Genomic DNA, 19,682 nt, shown 5'->3' with positions numbered 1-19,682 from the left:
TTTAAATAAAGGGAAGGCATTGAGGCATATATATATATATATATATATATATATATATATATATATATATTCTTTTTTTTACCATAAATGCCATATCATTTACAGTCTTCTACATATCTCAAAAGAAACTAATCTATCTACCTTTAATCCATATAACTGCTCAGCAAATCTGTAGCAAGAATATAGCATCTGTATGTATAAAAGTGTGGCTCAAACAATGACTTTTGGTCCAAATTAAATATAAATGGTGCATTTATGTGATAATAAGAAATACAAGTGGAATAATTTAAAGTATATTCCAGATCCCATACCGTGTGCTTAAAAGCCAAGGGTTCACACTCTTGGCAATGTAGTTTCCTCATATTGAGCATTTGTGTCCCTTGAAATTGTGTAGGCTAAATTAATAATGAAACTCACAGGTGGTTTTTGCCAAGATTTATTCTACTTTTTCTGCATTATAATCAGAACTTCTATTGAGAGGATGTTTGAAAAATGATAATTTTACACACAGAAAGTATTTCTGACCTAATGTGACTATCCTTTCTTGGACTGTCTAAGGGCTGCATTTTTACTTTTGCATCATATGTCCTGGAAGGATACTTCTTTTTCTAGAAATGGGGCCAGATGCCTTTTCTATTCCTTTAAACCCTTGGCTTAAGCCCCTTTCTGAATAATGTGTTCCATATGTTTATTATAATTTGCATGAAATATCTGTGCCTGAGTTCTTTTATTTATTGCAAGTTTCCTGATTTTTAGAACATAACTTTTGGATTCTGAACCTTTGTTGAACCGTGCTCTCGTGGGCTATGGTTTCCAGACTGACTGTAATTCAGTGCTATCTCTCTCTCTCTCTCTCCCCCTTCCTTTCTCTTCCCTCCCTCCGTTCCTCTCTCCCTCACTCCCTCCCTTCCTCGCCTCCCCACCCCACCCCCCTTTTAAATAAAGGGAAGGCATTGAGGCATTTAAAAAGAGTAGGCATGACTTTTGCAAAGTACTTTGGCATTTACTCTCAAGAAAATGTTTGGGGGTTTGTTTATTTGGCATAGTTTTAAGCAGCCAGATTTTGGCATGCTGTTTTTCCTTTATATTCAGGATTAGCATTACTTCATGAAATCATCTTTTAAGCAGTGTGCATTTATGCCCAACCACTCTGGGACCTCTTGCCCCAGATGTTCTGCACAAAGCTGAACCCAAGCTCATATGGCGTGTTCTACTGTAAACAGTGTTTGTATTACACTCCCACTCGCCTGTATGTGAAGCATCTCCATTGACAGAAGGCATGGTCCACTCTCCCGACGTCGCCACTGTCCCCATGCCAGCCAAGCATGGGTCCCTCTCCCTAACTGTTTTGCTGTCCCTGCCATTCATTCAGCAGGCCTTGGACTCCACCGTCACTGAGTGCAGAGGCTACAGACTCCGTGTGGTAGCTTACATTTTGGGATCAGGGAACTTTTCTCTTTACCCAGAAAATGACATCCAGAATGTTTCCTGTTCTCTTTCTATTTTGTTTTAAAATGCTGCCAAAATGGATTTGATTTTAAAAGTCCAGGTTATTTTGGAAACACTGAAGTACCAAGGTGTTTCTGAATGTTTATGATTGCGGCACCAGCCAATTTGAAACTAAATGAATGTGTATAAAAATATTCCCTCTTGGCTAAGAGCATGAAAGCCAAAGTTCAACTTGTGGTGAATTTTTATTGCCAAGTTATATACACCTCTCTGGACAAGGGTTGGTCATGAGGTGCTTGATACCATCTGACCTCCAAATGGCTGCTGCCCAATTCACTTTGTGGGCCCAAAGGATACAGTGATCTTTCATGTGTATTTTCAGGGCATCTGTGTGCTTTCAGCAGAAGAAAGTTTGCTTTCTCTAGCATAGTTCTGAAGACTCACCTCCATTCGTGTTTTTACTAGGAAAGCTGGAAACTATAAAACTGTAACAACAACGCAAAAAATATATTAAAGGAGAGAAAAACAAGCACACAGTGCCAAAATCTATAAAGTGTTTCAGTGACCGGGGTGGGAGTAAGGAGCCACTTTTTGATGTTCAGTATTTATACAGCTGCCTATTTAGTGGTAAGAATTCATAGCAGCTGTGATACCTCTAAAACAGGAAACCACCAACTCACTGTATTATTGATATTTAAATGCCTTTTATGTTTTAATCGCTCTCCATACAGGAATGTAGAATCCTGAAGAATTTTTCCTCCTTGAGGGCCATCGTTTCGGCACTGCAGTCCAATTCCATCTATCGGTTGAAAAAGACTTGGGCTGCGGTCCCAAAGTAAGTTCCCAGGTGCCTGCTCTACTTTCCTTGGCTGGGGTGATCCGTTGCTGCAGAAATGGTGTGGGACCTCACCTTCAAAGCTCATATTATATAACGAGAGAAACATATTTGGAAGCCTCTGTGTGCCCAGGCGGGGTGCATTTTACCCATGATCATTAATGAATTTGAGGCAGGGCTGCCACAGAAATCACATTGATGATCAAAGGGTGCCAAAGCCAAGGTCACTGGTTTTAGGGATGGTTTCAAGGATGTGCTTATTATCCGGATTTTGAGGGATAAGGTTGTGAAATGATGAAGTAACAGCAATTTGCCATTATTTCTGGTTATTTTTCAGCCCCATTCCAAAGTGCTAACCTCTTCCAGGATGCGAGCGATCGCACGCCAGTGGTTCTTGCTGTTCAGTAAGAATCCATTTAGTTAGTTTCTGTTTCAGCATCTGAAAAGCTGTCTTAATGATGCTACAACTTCTAAGTGTTGCTTCCTAGGTACCTAAATTTATGAACAGGCCAGATTCTGCATTATTTTTCTTCGTATTTCTTGGTGCCACCTTTGCAGCAATCAACAAATTAGTGTCCTTATTATTTTGCCGTCGCTCTCTTCTCCATATTCAGAGCTTCACTTGTAGACTAGAGAACTTGTGCAAAGGAGGGCAGGGTGGGTGAGGAGGCAGTCTGGTCTCATATCAGTACACATTTAGAGGCTGGGGAAAGTGTCATGGCTACACCCCAGGCCAGCTACATTCAACAAGTCTGCCTAGGTTTGAACTCATCAGAAGTCAGGCTGTATCGAGGAAGAATGTGTAAACTGTTTATAGTGTATACTGTACACAGTATAGTCAGTTGCAGTCAGGAGAGAGGCCAGCTGGCTCCCTGGAATGGCTTGCTCTTGTGCGATTGGTGGGTTCGGTCCTTTGAGTGGAAGGTCTAATACTCAGATTCATCAATTCATTTAGAGCTGATTAAGTGCAAAGGGACTGACACTAGGCAAACTTGCAAGAGACTCAAATTGGTAAACTAGAGTTTCATAAATTTATGCTTTAAAGTGAGTACTCAAGCTTACCAGTGAGCTCAGATTCGCAGTCAGAGGAAAGTCTGGTTGGGACAAGTCCGATTATCTAATTCTTTGATCGGTAAGGAGAAAAATTGGAGTGGATGATCTAAATGCCTGGTGTCACGAAGCTGTAGAAGCCACAGCCAGTCGGACTCAAAAGCACATGCTCTGTTATCTGTCAGTAGGAAGACTAGCAGATAGGCTTTTCAAAGTCCAGTGCAGTTTTCTTAATTATCACTCTTTTCTTGGGTTCTTTCTCTTCTTCACTTGTTTGAATAATCAAGGTGACACTGTGTGTCAGAGATTAATTGGCTGATTTACCTCTGCACATGAATGTTATGAAAGATATGGGTCACATAAAACCATTAGGTAATAGGCCCTGGGGAACTAGCTGGGAAAATCAGATGCCTACCGAGAGTTCATCCTTAAAACCCCCGACTCCTGCTCCTTCCCCTTATCACTGCTCCTCAATTGTAGTCTCAAAAGCAAAGGGATGGTCAGCGGCCAAAAGGCAGCCTGGCCTGATTGCAGCCTTCTCTGATCACACTGAAGTCCTGTCTTTGGTGGTTGGTAAGTAGAATGCTATGTGAGTCACTCAGCCAGCCAAAGATTTCTTCCACAGCAAACCTAAGGCTGAAAACACCAGTAAAAAAATTAGTGGGCTTGTGTCTTAATCTCCTTGGTTACCATATGAGAAAGTCCATTCTCCCAGCTGCCTTTTTTAACTACTACTAAAGAAACAAACAAATAAAAACTCCACAAAACAAACCTCAAAGCCTCATTCTGTACAGTGTGGTGTCTGATTTGTTTCTTAGTTAGGTGGCTGGTTCGTATTTTAGCAGGGACACTACGTAAGTGTCACAGTTCCTTAGAAGACACCTCCGTATCAGCTCTACGTATTTTACATTGCTACATTCAAGAGACAGTGTTAAGGCATCTTATTTGGTTATCACTTTCCTTGTAATCCTGAACATTAATAACTTTCATGGACAGAGAAGACATCGATTTCTATTTGCTTAGGCCCACATGTAATTAAGTTCTTAATTATTTTTCCAAAATATAAATAGCCCTAGTGGTTTTCTTGTTAAGAGCAACATTACACTCATTTTGAAGCAAGGTCTTAATAATGGCTTTCTCATGGCAATGCAAATGCTGCCTATAGAATGATGTCGCCCCTGTTAATGCTTTGCCTTCAGAATCATCCACTTAGTAACTGCAGATGTGTGTGCGGAGCAATGCCAGGGGCCCGTGGAGAATGTAGTGTTCTAGAAAGGGACCAGGATAGAGTCGGCACTTTACACGTGTGATCCTACAGGGAACTATTAGTATTCCCATTGTACAGATGAGAAAAGTGGAGCTCAGGAAAGATAAGCAACTTGACCAAAATCACTTGGGCAGTGAGGGGTGGAGTTGGGATTTGAACCCACCCTCTCTGACCCGTGAGTCCGTCCTGATTCCGCCATCTACTCCTACTCTGAGAGGAAGAACACTGGCCTGTGAAGCAGGCAATTTGGGTTCCATACCCGCAACTCTCAGCAGTTATTAGTGGAAACTTGGACAAACCCCTGACTCTGGATCTTCATCTCTAAATTGAGGGGATAGGCCGACATGATTTCTCAGCTCCCGTGGGGCTGTGTGGGGGTTGTTAAGACAGGTTTTTTGTTTTTCTAACTTGCTGAAGAGAACATGATCCAGTTGGAGAACTTAATGCCCCAATTTAATAATCTATCTTCATGGTTATAACATATGTGTTTAGAAAATATCCCTTTCTTTACATAGGTGACCATATCCACCTTTAAAACAAAGCCATCCTCCATAAGTCAGTGGCTTCATCTACTCATAGGGCCCACTGATATGGAGATCATCAGTACAGTCGCTTGTTGCCATAGGTACTGAGGACCGCTGGGCCGAAGATGTTGGTCTTTTCCTAACTATTAATTTGTTAATATTTTCTTAATCCCTCTTATAGGGAGCGAATGCTGATGTTTGAAGAACTTTCAGATATCTTCTCGGACCATAATAACCATTTGACCAGCCGGGAACTACTGATGAAGGTGAGGCTGGTGTTGAGGGAACTGGGTAGCCCTGTTGACAGCTCTGGAATCTCTTCAAGGGAGGAGTGGCTGGCGGCCTCCTTACGTGTCTACACTCCCACGAGAAAGCCTGACGTGACGAGAAGGCAGACTTTTTAGGTTTTGTTTTTATGGTAAATCGAAGCTTAGGGCTGAGAAAATTCAAATCGAAGCTTAGGGCTTCACTGTTGTGCAACCAGATTGTGAAACTCGTGCTCCTGGGTGTCCCTCTTTAACAAGCTGCTCTGCAAATACCGAGTGCTGGCAGTTAGGTGGGTAAGAGGGCCTGGAATATTCCTTCTCAGCAAAACAGCTCCTCAAATGACCGAGGCCAAGCCAGCAATGCCACATCCTTTATTTGGACTCAATTGCACAATCTGTCTGTCAGCAATATTTATTGAATGCCAAATGAGTGCTGACTTCTGAACTACGGGCTGAGCAAAGGTATGGCGTGGTTCATTTTATTGCTCCTGACAGTTGTTGCATAGCTACTGTTTGTAAACCACTGGACCAGCCTCTAGGAATATGGAAATGACTAACGTAGATCCTCTTTTCAAGAGTGCACCTTCTAGTGGATGGATATAGACACTAAACAAGAATAAGTCAGTAGTCGTCACATAAAGGTACAAATGACAGGTTGCGAACAAGCATCAGAGGGGAACAGAGAGCAGATACTGTCTTCACAGCCTTTCTATAAAGTCCATGTATCATCCTCGTTTTGCAGAGAGCCAAGACTCAGAGCGGTCAGTAACAGGCCCTCAGCCACACACCTGGTAGGTGGGAGAGCTAGGATGTGAATCCAACCTGGTGAGACTCTAAAGCCTGTGCTTTTATCACTTAGACATAACATTGTGTCTTCTGACCACTCGAGAGTAGGGGGCAGGGTAGGTCAGGTCAAGCTTCACAGAGAAGGTAAATCAGCAATTGAAGAAATACTGACTGAGTGTTCGCTACGTGGTAGGTGTGGGAAGTACAACCAGGCTGAAGGCAGTCTCTGACCTTAAGGAGATGATGACAGCCTCCTTAATGGGGAAGGGAGAGACGTGGACAGTTCTAGAATAGTCTGGGATGTGCCACCATAGAAGGAGCCCTGTACAGGGCAATGAGAAGATGCTACCCTTGTCCTCGGTCTCCTTTTCTGCAAATTGGAGACAATAATAGCATTTAGTCTACTGAACTCCTAGAAGTGTTTTGAAGGCTGACTGAGGTAAAATATTTGAAAACACTATGCAAATGTAAGTTAGTTGTAGTACTTGGCAAGCTATGTACATATGAAACCAAAGTATACGTAGCAAATAAAAATGAGGAAAGTATAAGCTGCATGTGCGAGCTCGGTGCAGACACTCGGAGTAGGAATGAAAGACGAGTGACGATGGGGTTACTGAGAAAAGGCGTCCAGCTGGGAACTGTTGGCATAGGCCTTCCTTTAAGGGCACCAGTTAGGGTCTTCCTGACTATTCTCCTCCTAAGTCCCACTCATCCTTCGTGTCTCAGTGTGGACTCCCGTCTTCTGGAAGCCTCCCTCCACATTCTCAGGTCTGATTAGCTTCTTTCCCATGTCCTAGCACTCGTCTGCACCATTGGAATGGCTTGTGTACTTCGCCGGTCTCCCTCATGGCCTGTAAGCCTTCCGGGCAGGGCCTGGGTTTATCTTATCACTGTTCAATTCCTACTGCCTAACACAGTGCCTGGCATGTAGCAAGCGTTCAGAAACCGTGCTGGATGGCGTGAATTGACGGGCCTTATCACTCACATGACTTGAACACCTTGCCCACTATTAGCCCTTCTTGGAGCAGGTGATATGAGCAGGGCAGTTTATGCTGATGCCTGACTCGGGATTTGGCCACAACTCGCTTCACTGCACACTAAACACTGCTTGCTGAGTGTTCCTGTGCCCGGCTTCACATCCCGAAGGATTTGGGGACTTTAAATGGAAACTCGTCTGGCTGGAAGGAGATGGCTCTCAGGAGTGGTCTCCCTGTCTGTGATATGAAGCTAGACTAACTGGAGCCACACATTCATATCCCAATAGCTCTGACCCCCATCCTTGCAAAGGAGCTACATTGAATACTGTGCAGCTCTTTGCCTGGTGGCAGTCTTCTGGCTGAAACCCTAGAAACAAAGCTGTATCTCGACATTAAAGGTCCCATAAACCTTTCTTAACAGTAGAAGTTTACTCTAGTGCTCTAAGTTAGATTTCTTACATATGGCTCAAGTCCCCCCAAAATGAAAAACTTGGCTATGAGTTCCTGTGGTCTGTGCACTATCCTTAGTGATAGTGGAATGTTTTGAGCAGTGGATACATATATTTAGGTATCTTTCGAGTCATCTTTGCTGATCATTCTTTCATATGAAATAGATAGTTCTGGATGTTAATTCTCAGCACAGTTGTAAAAAATGAAATAAAGGTCTTTAAAATCTCAAAAGAACCACCACGAAAAACTGCCGGCCTCTGTTTCGAACATGCCATTCCTGGACTCATACGGATGTGTTTAGGTAATCTTAGTCTGAAATGCCCTCTCTTCTCTTCTCCTCTGGGTAGACATAATGTGCCACCTCTATAATATGACTAGAGGCAACGTAATAATTAGCAAGAATCTATGGTTTTTCTTTCAATTGTTAGATACATTTTCTTTTTCTCAAAGATTATTTTAAACCTGCTACCTCCGTATGATTTTTGGAACTTAGATCATTCGAAGCAGGTAAATTATAGATCCACAAATTTCAAAACAACAGGAAAGCAGAATACCACCAAATCTCCTCGGTTCTTGGTAAGAATTCTTCCTGGTTGGACTGACACAAACAACTTCTAGGAAGGCCTGGGGATTTGTCTCTGGTGGAGATATAGCATTCAGTCAAGCTCCAAAATGCATGAAAGTCAGAGTTGGAGATTGTTCCAACAGTCCACAGGAGATTGTTCAGACTGTGAAGACCTATTCGAATAATTACCATTAGCTTCCAAGCTATAATTTAACCGACATTTATTGAGACGGATCGAATGCCTGGGTAGGACCATAGTAGAAGAGCCCCCTCTGAGGATGGATGAGGGCAGCTGAACTCTGATAAGGATGGAGACAGAAGGTGAGACTCAGGTGAGAAATTTGTACTAGAGAGAGGGAAGGAGGACAGAGGGGAAGAGATGAGAGGAGAGTGGGAGGGAGTGGGAAGTTTATGGAGGGAGACATTTGGAATTTATCCAAATGTGCGTAATGATTAAGGTCATGGGACTGGATAGTATTTCCAAAGACATGAGTATAGTGAAAAACAAGACGACTTTGGCAGAAAGAAGAATCACTAAAGAAGTATGAGCAGCAAAGGAGGCAGGAGGAAAGAACCAGAGTGATGCAATCACAAAAACCTGTGAAAAGCTGCGAGAAGTTTCAAGGGATTGGTGTGAGACGTTGCAGAACAGAGGATTTAGGACTGAGGTAGAAAAAAAAACTGAAACTTTTGGATATGGCACATGGTGGATTTTCAGTTGACACCATGTTTGGAAGAACTGCACTAGTTAGCCATGCAGAGATGGACGCTCCTTCTCACGAAATGATGAGGTCATGAAATCAGCAAGTCTTTCAGCTCTCCGTCTCAGGTCTTTAGCTCTCCACCAATCAGGAAGTTGTCCTAAATGCTCTTTGAAGATTGCCTCCCATCACTGTGATTCTCAGGAGCCTTTTACTTTTCAGAAATCCTTCTTAAGCATTGTAGGTCTATCTGCAATGATTTCCATGCATCATACCCCTGCCAGTAACTAAGAAAGTGAAAGGATCCAGAAGGGCTTGCACACTTGAAGAGATAGACACTCATCCAAGTCAGACAATTGATTTCTCCCTTCCAGTAGACTATCAAGAATTTGGGAGGAACCACAACTGCCTAGCACAGGAAATGGCACATGTCAGGCCACTTTCATTCATCCCCAGGAAAAATTGTAAGGGGGAGATTATTAAACGCTAGCTCTCCTGATTATCCTTTGTAACAGGGAGAATTAAAATAGTCAGTCACTATGGGTTCTGTCCCCAGTTGTGGACCTGGACCTGGGTTAAGGCTGGAGAACGGTAGAAGATAATTGATGTCTCCCTGTCATCGGAAAGACCAAGTCACTGAAAAAGATCCTTTTGCAGTTGTACAGTAGGGAAAGGTCACATGCTATGGTAATACAATAAACCCAGGGAACACCGACTCAGGAAAATCTAACGTAGACGTTATACGCTGCTAAATTATGAAATGTGCCTCCCATTGACACAGTTCCTGGAAAATGAGAACTTAACAAGACCCTGAAACCACAAAACGGAAAATACTTTATGTACAGTCAGCAAACTCCAGATTAGTCATTATGCAGAAGAGTTTAAAAGAGTGTGTTGTTAAACAGGGAGGAGAGAAAGGACAGCCATCTGTCCTCAGGCGCCCAGAGGAAGGATTGATTTGTAAGGGTTCCAAACCTGAGTGGCAACTTGAGAGGATTGTTTGGGGGGAGAAGGGGGAAAAAAATGTATGAAGGTCTGTCTTTCATAGATTGGAGCTGTGCCATGGTACTGGACTTCCTCAGAAAACTTCCGGTACAAAAGTTTCATTTAGCTAAGAAATACCACAGAAATCGTCCCCTTTCTTTCACAGAATGCTGGTATATGCATTTCGGGCCAAGATCAAGAAATCACAAAATGTGCAGAGAAAGAGCTCTCCATTTCTAGGACATGTCTTTACTTTGGGTGAAGTTCGGGATGTGTAAAAATTGTCTCCAGTTCCGAGAATCGCCTGCCCTGCATTAACGATTGATTTTATAACCAAACCAGGGGCTCTTCTTAGAGAGTAGGGGGAAAGAGGATAACCCAAGACCACCAGGTTTTATTACAAATAGACCACTTGCGACAAGCCAGCTGTGCATTTGCATGATTCAGCCCAGAGCCGGCTGCAGGCCTCTTCACTGTGCGTGACATCCAGATAGTGGTGCAGAGTGTCTGTGCAGGAAACCAGATGCCAGTTCCCTTCTTTCTGCTGTCATTCTTCATCCCTGTCTTCTGTGTGTGCTTTGTTTCTTAGGAAGGAACCTCAAAATTTGCAAACCTGGACAGCAGTGTGAAAGAAAACCAGAAGCGGACTCAGCGGCGGCTCCAGCTCCAGAAGGATATGGTAGGTACAGCCGTTGGCCTTCCTTGCGAGCCCACGGGAGAGCGGCCCTGGTGGCTGCCTGGGCTCCTGCATGGCACCAGCACCTTCAATCCGCAGGGCATCCATGCTTTCCTAGCAGTTGTCCTATTCCTTACCTCATTTGTTCTCAGCAACCCTGGGAGATCTGTAGGAAAGATGTTATTACTCCCATTTGACCCAGTAGGAAATAAACACTGAAAGTCACAAATCATGGTGTTCTCTGGAGCGTTGTTTTTCTAGAGGTAAGGGAAAGTCTGCAGCGGGGACACCCTCATCCCTCTTACTGTCTTCCTCTATCCACTCCCGTATCTAGAAGCTGCTGCTATCTTAGCCTTGGGACCCCCTTGGCCTTGAAGTACCCTGGCGGGAATGCCTACTTTAGTCAGCTTTGGACCCAGCGTGGCCCAGGGCCTGGGTGCTGAGGAAAGAGAGTAACTACTCTTAGGAGGACTTGGTCTGTTTACTTGTAGATCTTCTCATTTGTTCCAAGCCCTCTCGTCATTTGCCAAGTCTCCTTACTAACCCTAAGGACTAACCAAATCTTTCGGGTTTTCTAATACTCAAAGGAGTGTCATCCCTCCCTTCTTAACTGAAAGATAGTTATTATAATCTTCAGCTTTATTTAAAAACTCTCCTAACTTATAACAAGAAGAGGGAAAACCAAAGAGAGGAGATTAGAAACTGACAAACTCCACATGTTCTCATCCCGGCCCAGAGAAGATTCCTCTCCTCTGGAAAGCTGGACCTACATCAGGGACGTTTTTGAATTGATAGGACTCTCCTGTAACATAAAGCCTGTAAAAACTTCACAGCATTTCAAACTTTCCTAGTTGTTCAAAGACAAATTAAAAATAGCTGTTAAAAAAAAAAAAGAAAATTATTTCAGTTCAGGGTGAGACCTTGTACACATAATGGGGAAGGACAAACCAGCTGACGGTGAGGTCCCGAAGGACAAAACCCTCCGTGGCGTGAACCGCATGAAGCAGTTCTGGCTGAGGAAACACCAGCCTCATGTCAGGGAACCTGGTCTTGCCCTGGCTGAGGCTGTTTTCTTGCCAGAATTTCTGTAAGTGCCTCAGTGGAATTTAGGAGAAGGTGCCCATGGAAGCCCTTTTTAATTTTCTTTTCAACATGGTTACTGCCTTGGTACCCTTATGGAGAAGAGCGATGATTTCAATGGAAATTTGGTGAAATTAATATAGTATATACCGGCAGTTGAAGTATTTCTACCTTGATTTCCAAGGGCCAATGTTTTAAACATAGGCTTTTTAACTGTGGGGATGTATAGGTAAGTTCCAGCCAGCGCATGCGTTTCTGTGAACCCCTCACCCAGTTTCCCCCTGGCAGACATCGTCTGTGGCACATCTGTGAATAGGAAGACGCTGACACTGGCATGCTACTGTTAACTAAAATCTAGACTTCATTTGAATTTCACCATTTTCCCGTTAGTATCCTCGTTCCTTCCAGGATCCAGTCCAGCATACCACACTCATTTAGTTGTCACATCTCTCCAGTCTCCTCTGGTCTGTGACAGTTTCGCAGTCTTTCCTTGTTTCTCATGACCTTGACCATCTTAAGGAACTGTCCTGATGTCCTTACAATGTCCCACAATCAGGATGTGTCTGTTGTTTTCCCAGTGATTAGACTGAGGTTATGGGATTGAGGGAAGAATATCACAGGGGTGAAGTGCCGTTCTCGTCACATCATATCAAGGAGTGAAGGACATCAGTGTGACATCTGGTGTCACTGGTGCTGTTACCCTTAACTACGTGATTAAGGTAGAGTTTGCCAGGTTTTCCATTTTAGAGTTACCATTTACCCTCCTGTATTCTTTGGGAGCAAGTCACGAAGTCCAGCCAAGGGGCCATTGCAATAGTGACGTCTCCTCCCCTCGTGATACAGTCTTCTCCAATGTGTACCGGTCCCCTCCTTTACAGAGGGTAAGGCCATCCCTTTCCAGAGCCATTCCAAACCACTGGAATGTCTGCTCACTCTGAAAGAGAAAAGATGTCTCTCTGACATGCAAAAAATAAGCCCCTCTGTTAACAATTTTGAGCATACTTGTCTGATCTCCTGGCTTTGAGGTTTGTTTTTCATAACTCTTAAAGTTAGCTACTAGATGATGAAGTTCTTGTCTTATTGGTGTGGGAACTTTAAAAATGTCGTTCATGGAGGTTAGCATGATTGGCCCCAAATTCTCCTTTATTTATTCTCCAAACCTTGTCAAGGCTTACTTGGCCATTCAAGATGGCCGCTTCCATCTGCGAATGGGCACGTGGCTGCCTACAGCCCACAATGGGCCCAGTTGCTCCAGGGTGGAGGTTACTGAAACCCTCAGACTTGTCAGTAACAACCGTGTCATTTCTGCTGTCCTCGCTCTTCAGGGTGTGATGCAGGGCACTGTGCCCTACCTGGGCACCTTCCTGACTGATCTGACCATGCTTGACACTGCTCTCCAGGACTACATCGAGGTGAGTTCTGTGCGGGCGGTGACACTGGATCTGCAGCCTTCTCACAGGGTCCCCAAGAGAGAAATTCACTGTATTAGTATCTATTGAGGGCCCATCACATACGTGGCATTGTGCTAGATGCTCTGAGGAGTACTAAGGTGAATAACACCAGAAATGGCTCGCAGTCCAGTGGAAGGTACACATCAAAGCAGGCAGTGGCTGATAGAAACATTAAGAGTTCAAACAGAAATGCAGGGAGAGCAGAGGGGAGGTCATGATCGGTTCCCTATGAGGGATGAGATGGCAAGGTCTTATGAAGGAGTGGGTTTGAGCAAGACCTTGAAGTTGAGTCGGGCTTTGGGAAGTGGTAATAATGCCCTAACATTCCATTCTGTCTTGTGGGCTAGGGAGTCAATCAAATGTGTGGATTTTTAAGTATTCCCTTTTTTTCATATTATTTTCTGCTCTGAGGCACCCTCACAGGGGCACGAAAAGAGGTGAACCCAATCAAACAAGCTACTTGTTAGTAATATTAAAATATTAAGTGGAGAATAAATTTGATATTTGAAACGAGATATAAGGATTGCTTATATATATTTAAGCTTATCTCACCTGCGGTTATCATATGCAATCAGCCTTTATAATTAGAAGGAGTAGCACATATTTTGCATAGACCTACCTCCAAGCTGGTCATAAATGTGGACATGCTCATTCATTTTGCATTTTGCTCATACATTTTGCATATATTTCTTCACGTCCTCTGCCTCAGCTTATCTCAGGAAACACTCATTAGTTCTGGGGAATTTTTTAGGAGTGACCAATGATTTAGAAGTTACATTCAGCCTACTAAGAATAGTTGCTGAGGGGATGAAGAATTGAAACTTAATTTTTCATGATGCTATGTAGAAGTGACTTCCCTTTTGATAAAGCATTGACAGTTTGGTTCCTAGTATGAGCCAAGCACCATCTGTTTTTGTTGCTTTTGGTCAAGGAAAAAAAACACGTAATGGAACATTTGCTCAAGCTTTTGCCTTTCCTGGCTCTGCAAATGTATTTGGATTCTGAATTGTAATTCCTTTATCATTACTATTTTAGTTGGTTTCAGACATTCTAACAGAAGGCTGTTTGCCTATCCTGTCCTATTATAATTAAAAGATTTTCTTCAAAGTAAACGAACAAACAAAACAGAAACAAACTCATAGATACAGACAACAAATTGATGGTTGCCCAGATGGGGGATGGGTGAAAAAGGAGAAGGGATTAAGAAGTGCAAATTGGCAGTTATAAAAACAGTCACAGGGATCAATAGTATTGTTATAATGGTGTATGGTGTCAGATGGGTACTAGATTTATCAGGGTGATCATTTTGTAAATTATATAAATATCTAATCACTATTGTATATTGTATATTGAAATTAATACAATATTGTATGTCAAAATTTTTTTAAGTTTTTAAAAGAATGTTTTTCTCAAAGCGAACAATGCTTCTCCTCCTCCATAGCAGCCATAATTATAGTGTTGTTAATTAATTGTGACTTTATTTTATCTTAATTAACATCCTTGGATCTATTTTAGTAAGACCTAGAACAACACAGGGCTTGGCTGTGTTTCAAAGTAGTGTGATTTGTCACTCCTTTTTTTTTTTTTTTTAATTTCTTTCAGGGTGGGCTGATTAACTTTGAGAAAAGGAGGAGGGTAAGTAGAGATTTTGGCTGTGATTTTCCATTTTACTTTATAATCTGGGCATGACAAAATGAAAGAAGCAGGGGCTTAAGTTTTTTGTAGAGGCAGAAAAAAATGAATCAGCATTTATTGAACATTTTTCATATACCACTGTGCTTAGCATGTTCCTATGTATTATCCGCCAAGAGCCCTGAGAGGTAGATTTTATCATCCTCAGTTCAAATGTGAGGAAGCCAGTACTCAGAGAGATGAGGTAACTTGACCAGAGTCACCCGGTAGCAGAACTGGGGTTCATATCTTGTACTGCTGCTCCAAGGCCCACGTATCTTTCTCACCTCTCCTCATCTCCTTCTTTACAATTAGCTTTAGTAATAACAGGTTCATCCTATTAAGCAGAGGGGTTTCATAAGAGTAAATGACATAGAAAAGTTAATAAAGATGGTTAACTCTTATGGGTCTATTTGAGAGAGGAAAGGAAAGGTCTTTATTGTTACATGTGGATAATTATTCTTTTCCTTTCCTGTCAGCATAGGAAGGGGTGTTCAACATCAATTTAAATTTTTGTGTAGACAGTAGAATAGTTCTGCCCTATGATAAAAAAGATAAAACAGAGCTTTGAAAATTGGCTGTCGCTTTAGTGTTAACATGTGTATTTAAAAAGGTATTTTAAAAGATCCAAAGGAAAATGAGTGAGAAAAACCATAACGTCACCCTAGGGTACTGTCCTTGTTCTTCAGTTATTCATTCATCCTTTCATTCCACAAATCCTGATGACGTCCCTAACATGGGGTAGGCACTCTGATAGGTTTGGGAATTGCAGCAGAAAAAAACAAGCCAGAGCTCCCTGCCCTCTTATTAAAGTTCACAGTCCAAGAGGAAGGTGGACAATCATTAGGCAATTATAATACAACCTGAAAAGGTCTTGTGAGCAGAAGTAGTGGGTATTCTAGGGGCATGTAGGAGGGGCTTCGATCCTCAACTTGTGGGGACACTTCCAGGAGGAAATGGCATTGAAACTAAACCCAAAATTTCAGGAGCTTAGCACTAACCTAGACAAGTGTTAGTCTTCTGTCCCTTGGTGGAGTATACATTCTTCTTTAGCTTGATGATAAATGTTCCTTGAAGATACTGATTGAGACCAAGGACTGAGGTCGTTGGATGGGAAGTTGACGCCATGAAATCTGTCAGTCGTTGAGTTACTTCTGTCATATCCTGTAATGCTAAAAACATTCAGTTATTGCCTTCACCGTTACCCATCTTTGTCCTTTAACTTCAGAATAACCCTGATGGTAATCTCTTTCCTTTTAAGACTAGCAGGTTAAACCCTCAGAAAGTTTGAGTAAGGCTCAAGCTTCTATCCACTGCTGACTTAAAAATGAAAATCTTTATTGACGCATCTAAAGAAGTATAAATAATTTTGGACATCATTATATACTTGCTTCTCTCATGAGTTTTAAAAGACTTAGTGAAATGATTTACTGGAGTAGTAAAAATCCAAGGATTCGGGAAATCTAAACATTCAAGTTTATGAGACCCTGAACTGTTTGGATGTTCAGTCCTACCAAAACTTATTTATTGAGGGCTCAGAGTTGAGGAAGATGGGGGTGGGGAACTTGGAAGCTTCCTGACTTAAAGTAATTGTTTCTTTATATTTTAGTATATAGAAATAGACATTTTAAATATATTTTAGAAGTATTCAATAAAAAAAAAACACTTTTCTATCTCTAGGATGAAAATGGAAAAGAGAAAAAGGAAACCACTCTGACTCTAGGTTGTAACTAGGTTGGGTTACTTTGGTAGCTTGTTTTATTCATATAAATTGCTTTCTCAAGGAGAACGGAGGATTGGCAGTGAAAGCGTACAAGGTCTTAAAAGACTCTGAGTTAGAATTTTTAAGAGTTAGTCCGGTATTTTATTTCTAAGAAAGGCAGTGCTTCAGAGTCCTCCTAGATGATTTTTTTCCATCGTTTATCCTAATGTGGCATGTTTTAATGTCGAAAAGATGTATATTTCATTGGCCTTGTTATTCACTCTTTCTTTCTTGGTGTTCTGCCTGCTTTAGGAATTTGAAGTGATTGCCCAAATAAAGCTCTTACAGTCTGCCTGCAACAGTTATTGTATGACCCCAGACCAAAAGTTCATCCAGTGGTTCCAGAGGCAGCAGCTCTTAACAGAGGAGGAGAGGTAGGTGGACATACTGCCCATCAAAGTGGAGCTCTGGTGTTGGCAAGAGGAATACTGCACCCAGTTGCTCATTTGGCCATTTATCCAACAGCTGTTTGATGAGCTGCTACTAGTTCCTCACTTTTCAAAGGCTCATGATATAGCAGGAAAAGCTGAATTGATGGTATCAGAAGATGTGCTTTCTGATTCTTTCTCTACCATTTGTTGATCTTTGTAACCGTGGACAAGTCACTGATTCCTCCTGATCTTCAGGATACTCATTGTGACCATTATCATCGTCACCACCACTACCACCATTGTCACCGTGTTTGTCACTGTTGTTTGCTGGTACTAGCTTTCAGGGAATTTTCAGTCAGGGAGGGGAGATAGACTCATTGAAATATAATAAGTAACTGAAGTGCTGCAGGACCTACGTGCAAGAACAATTCATTTGGCCAAGGAAATGGGATGGGGGATTATCATAAATTGGTACCATTTGGGCAGGGCTGTGAAGGAGCCAGAAGCTTACGCCAGGAGAACTGGAGAAGAACATTCCAGACAGAGAGAAGAACATGAGCAAAGGCCTGGTGGCCTGATGTGCTTGGCATTTGGGGCAACAGTGAGAACTCTGGTGTGGAGGATCCCCAAAGGACAGGTTTCAAAACAGTGGTTGATGCGTATGGGAAGGTCCATCAGCTCCAGTGTCTTGAATGTGGGCCCAGCAGGGGTGTAGTCTTCAACATGTAGTCCAGAGGACTAGTCTGTAGTCCACTGCATGCTTTTACATTTTTAAATGGTTGGGGGGGGGACCCAAGAATGTGACATGGGACAGTTATTTGAGATTCAAATTTTAGTGTCTACAAAGAAAGTTTTATGGGAACACAGCCCCATTCATTTCCATCTTATTTATGGTTGCTCTCATGCTTTAAAGGCAGAGTTAAGTAGTTGCGTCAGAGACCCTATAGACTGAAGAACCTAGAATACTTACTCTCTGGTCCTTTACAGACAATATTTGCTGACCCCTGCTGTCGACCAGGGATTTTCTTGAACGTTTTCATCAGGGAAAGGTTAATGAAAAAATCAATCGACAACAAAATAAGTATTTTGCCAATAAGGAAATGAGGTTTAGAGAAGTAGTATAACTAGTCAGTGATAGTATTTGGGTTCAGACTCAGATCTCCCTGACTCTACCACCTAAGCTCTGAAGGGGCCGATATAATGTCAAGCAAATCACATAACCTCTGTAAGCCTATTTTCTCATTTGAAAGGTAGGTGATTTCTGAGTTCTTTTAAAATCTCAGGGTAAATCGGTCCTGTTACATTAAAACAAACTCTGATTCAGAGTACTCATCAGCTGGTGAAGATTTTTTTTTTTTTTTTTTTTTTGCCATGTGGAAAACAAAGTGGTATTGTCTCTCTTCACATTTCCTGGTCTGATGATCAGTTTCTATGAGTGAAGCTTCTCTCTCTGTGTACGTCCTTCTCATGTATGGAACACACAGCCCCTGCTGGTTGGTGGTTTGGATCCGAAAGTTCAGGCTCAAATATCAGCTGTGCAATTGATTTGTTAACAATAAAAAGAATCTTGGTAAACATAGCCCATTTTTTCTTGCTATTTATCAAAATGTCTACAGCTTATGTCAATATTTGAATAATTCCCATGTCAATGGATACTTCTACCTGGACACATCTTTAGGTTTAAAAAAAAGTACACATAATTAGCAACTTACCACGCCAATATTCACCATACTTACTCTTCCTCACCGACCCAGAACCAAAACAAGTTTTTATAACAGACATTTCAAGTCAGATATAAATTCCTCTTGTGCTTATGCAAGTGATGTCTGTCTAACACATAGATGTCTGAATCTGGCGTGGTTTTAATTTAGGATGTTTTGGCAATTAGAAACTATATTTATATATCTTTATCAGTAATAATAACTGTCTGTGTCTTTTCATTGATGAGCAGATAGTTTACAAAAGTCTCTTCTTTCATTTTCCTTAGAGAAGAGTAAGTTGAACGCGTGTACGCACGTGTTTGTGTGCGTGTGCAAATACACACACACACACACACAGTAATAGGGAGATAGTGGAGAAGAGATGATTTTTCCACTGGCCTCGCCGTGGAATGAGAATGATCAGGAAACAGAATGAAGTCAGCCTTTGATGCTGCCATAGCACACAAATCCATGGTTGTTTTTTTAAAGATTTTATTGGGGAAGGGGAACAAGACTTTATTGGGGTATAGTGTGTACTTCCAGGACTTTTTTTTTTCCAAGTCAAGTTGTTGCCCTTTCAATCTTAGTTGTGGAAGGTGCCGTTCAGCTTTAAGTTGTTGTCCTTTCCGCCTTATTTATGGAGGGCGCAGCTCAGCTCCAGGTCCAGTTGTCGTTGTTAGTTGCAGGGGGCACAGCCCACCATCCCTTCTGGGAGTCGAACTGGCAACCTTGTGGTTGAGAGCCCACGCTCCAACCAACAACTGAGCCATCTGGGAGGCAGCTCAGCTCAAGGTGCCGTGTTCAATCTTAGTTGCAGGGGGCCGAGCCCACTATCCCTTGTGGGATTCGAGTTGTTGAACTGGCAGCCTTGTGGTTGAGAGCCCACTGGCCCATGTGGGAATTGAACCAGCAGCCTTCGGAGTTAGGAGCATGGAGCTCCAACCACCTGAGCCACCGGGTCGGCCCACAAATCCATGTTTCTGAAGCACGTGGAACTAACCAGCCTCAGTCCATATGCCAGTGGGGGAAAGAGGGGAGGAGGCACCTGTGTAAATTTGTAAAATTAGGTCATTAAGTTAAGTACCGTGTGACATTTGTGAAAGAACAACATAGTATT

At 42.3% G+C, this 19,682-nt stretch overlaps 1 protein-coding gene across 3 annotated transcripts in view; it reads left to right on the top strand.

Annotated features, from left to right (window-relative positions):
• RGL1 (ral guanine nucleotide dissociation stimulator like 1) overlaps positions 1-19,682 on the top strand; it is a 218,881-nt gene that overhangs the window by 182,147 nt on the left and 17,052 nt on the right. For all 3 annotated transcript variants that reach the window (XM_081026003.1, XM_081026001.1, XM_081026002.1), the window contains 6 exons: positions 2,181-2,284; positions 5,307-5,391; positions 10,444-10,533; positions 12,936-13,022; positions 14,664-14,696; positions 16,747-16,868. In XM_081026003.1, the coding sequence (XP_080882129.1) occupies positions 2,181-2,284; positions 5,307-5,391; positions 10,444-10,533; positions 12,936-13,022; positions 14,664-14,696; positions 16,747-16,868 (521 nt within the window). The remainder of the gene's footprint in view (positions 1-2,180; positions 2,285-5,306; positions 5,392-10,443; positions 10,534-12,935; positions 13,023-14,663; positions 14,697-16,746; positions 16,869-19,682) is intronic.

The sequence above is a fragment of the Rhinolophus hipposideros genome (genome assembly GCF_964194185.1).
Source record: "Rhinolophus hipposideros genome assembly, chromosome: 19".
Lineage (NCBI taxonomy): Eukaryota > Metazoa > Chordata > Mammalia > Chiroptera > Rhinolophidae > Rhinolophus > Rhinolophus hipposideros.
The sequence above is the reverse complement of the archived record's forward strand: the minus strand, read 5'-3'. Positions and strand labels throughout refer to the sequence as shown.